Here is a 540-nt window from a genome sequence, read left to right as displayed (position 1 = left end):
GGGGGGGGGGGGGGGAAAGCAGGGAAGGCATAAAAAAAATTACAAAAAAAACCACAAAACACCACAAACAAACCATTCCTCGACGTTCCATAGCCCCCCTCAAGAGGAGCCGCGGGGAAAGGGGGGGTGTTTGGAGGTGACAAGACGGAACAAAGCTTGAGGAAGGGGGTGTGGAGGGGTCGTCGCACCTCACCACAGCACGGTGGTGGTGTTAAGGGGAGGGGGGTTTTGTCTGTGGCTCCGGACCCCCATCAAGACCCTCCACCCCCGGCAAGGTCAGGCCTCGGCGGGCCCCGGGTCTGAGGGGGGAGGCCGCCCGCCTTCAAGTTTCCGCTTCCCGAAATGGCTGCCCAGGGCCCGGCCCCGCCGCCCCGGGACCCGGTGGAGATCTCCCCCCGCCTCAGCGCCACTTACTGAGCTCGTCCTGAGCAGCCGCGGCGGCCGCAGCCATGTTGCCAGCTGAGGAGGGAGGGGAGGCGGTGAGAGAGGCGCCGCAGCCGCAGCCCCGGCCCTCGGCCGCTCCCCCGCCTCCCGCCCCTC

The 540-nt window shown here is 67.2% G+C and overlaps 1 protein-coding gene across 3 annotated transcripts in view; it reads right to left on the bottom strand.

The window, feature by feature from the left end:
• KIAA0368 (KIAA0368 ortholog) overlaps positions 1-540 on the bottom strand; it is a 69,393-nt gene that overhangs the window by 66,679 nt on the left and 2,174 nt on the right. For 2 of the 3 annotated variants that reach the window (XM_014956412.1, XM_014956411.1), the window contains exon 2: positions 415-459. The exons of the other annotated variant lie outside the window; for it this stretch is intronic. In XM_014956412.1, coding sequence (XP_014811898.1) covers positions 415-451 — 37 coding nt within the window. In that variant the 5' untranslated portion in view covers positions 452-459. The remainder of the gene's footprint in view (positions 1-414; positions 460-540) is intronic. 3 annotated transcript variants of the gene reach the window in all.

Source organism: Calidris pugnax, unplaced genomic scaffold (genome assembly GCF_001431845.1).
Source record: "Calidris pugnax isolate Ruff unplaced genomic scaffold, ASM143184v1 scaffold262, whole genome shotgun sequence".
Taxonomy (NCBI): domain Eukaryota; kingdom Metazoa; phylum Chordata; class Aves; order Charadriiformes; family Scolopacidae; genus Calidris; species Calidris pugnax.
The sequence above is the reverse complement of the archived record's forward strand: the minus strand, read 5'-3'. Positions and strand labels throughout refer to the sequence as shown.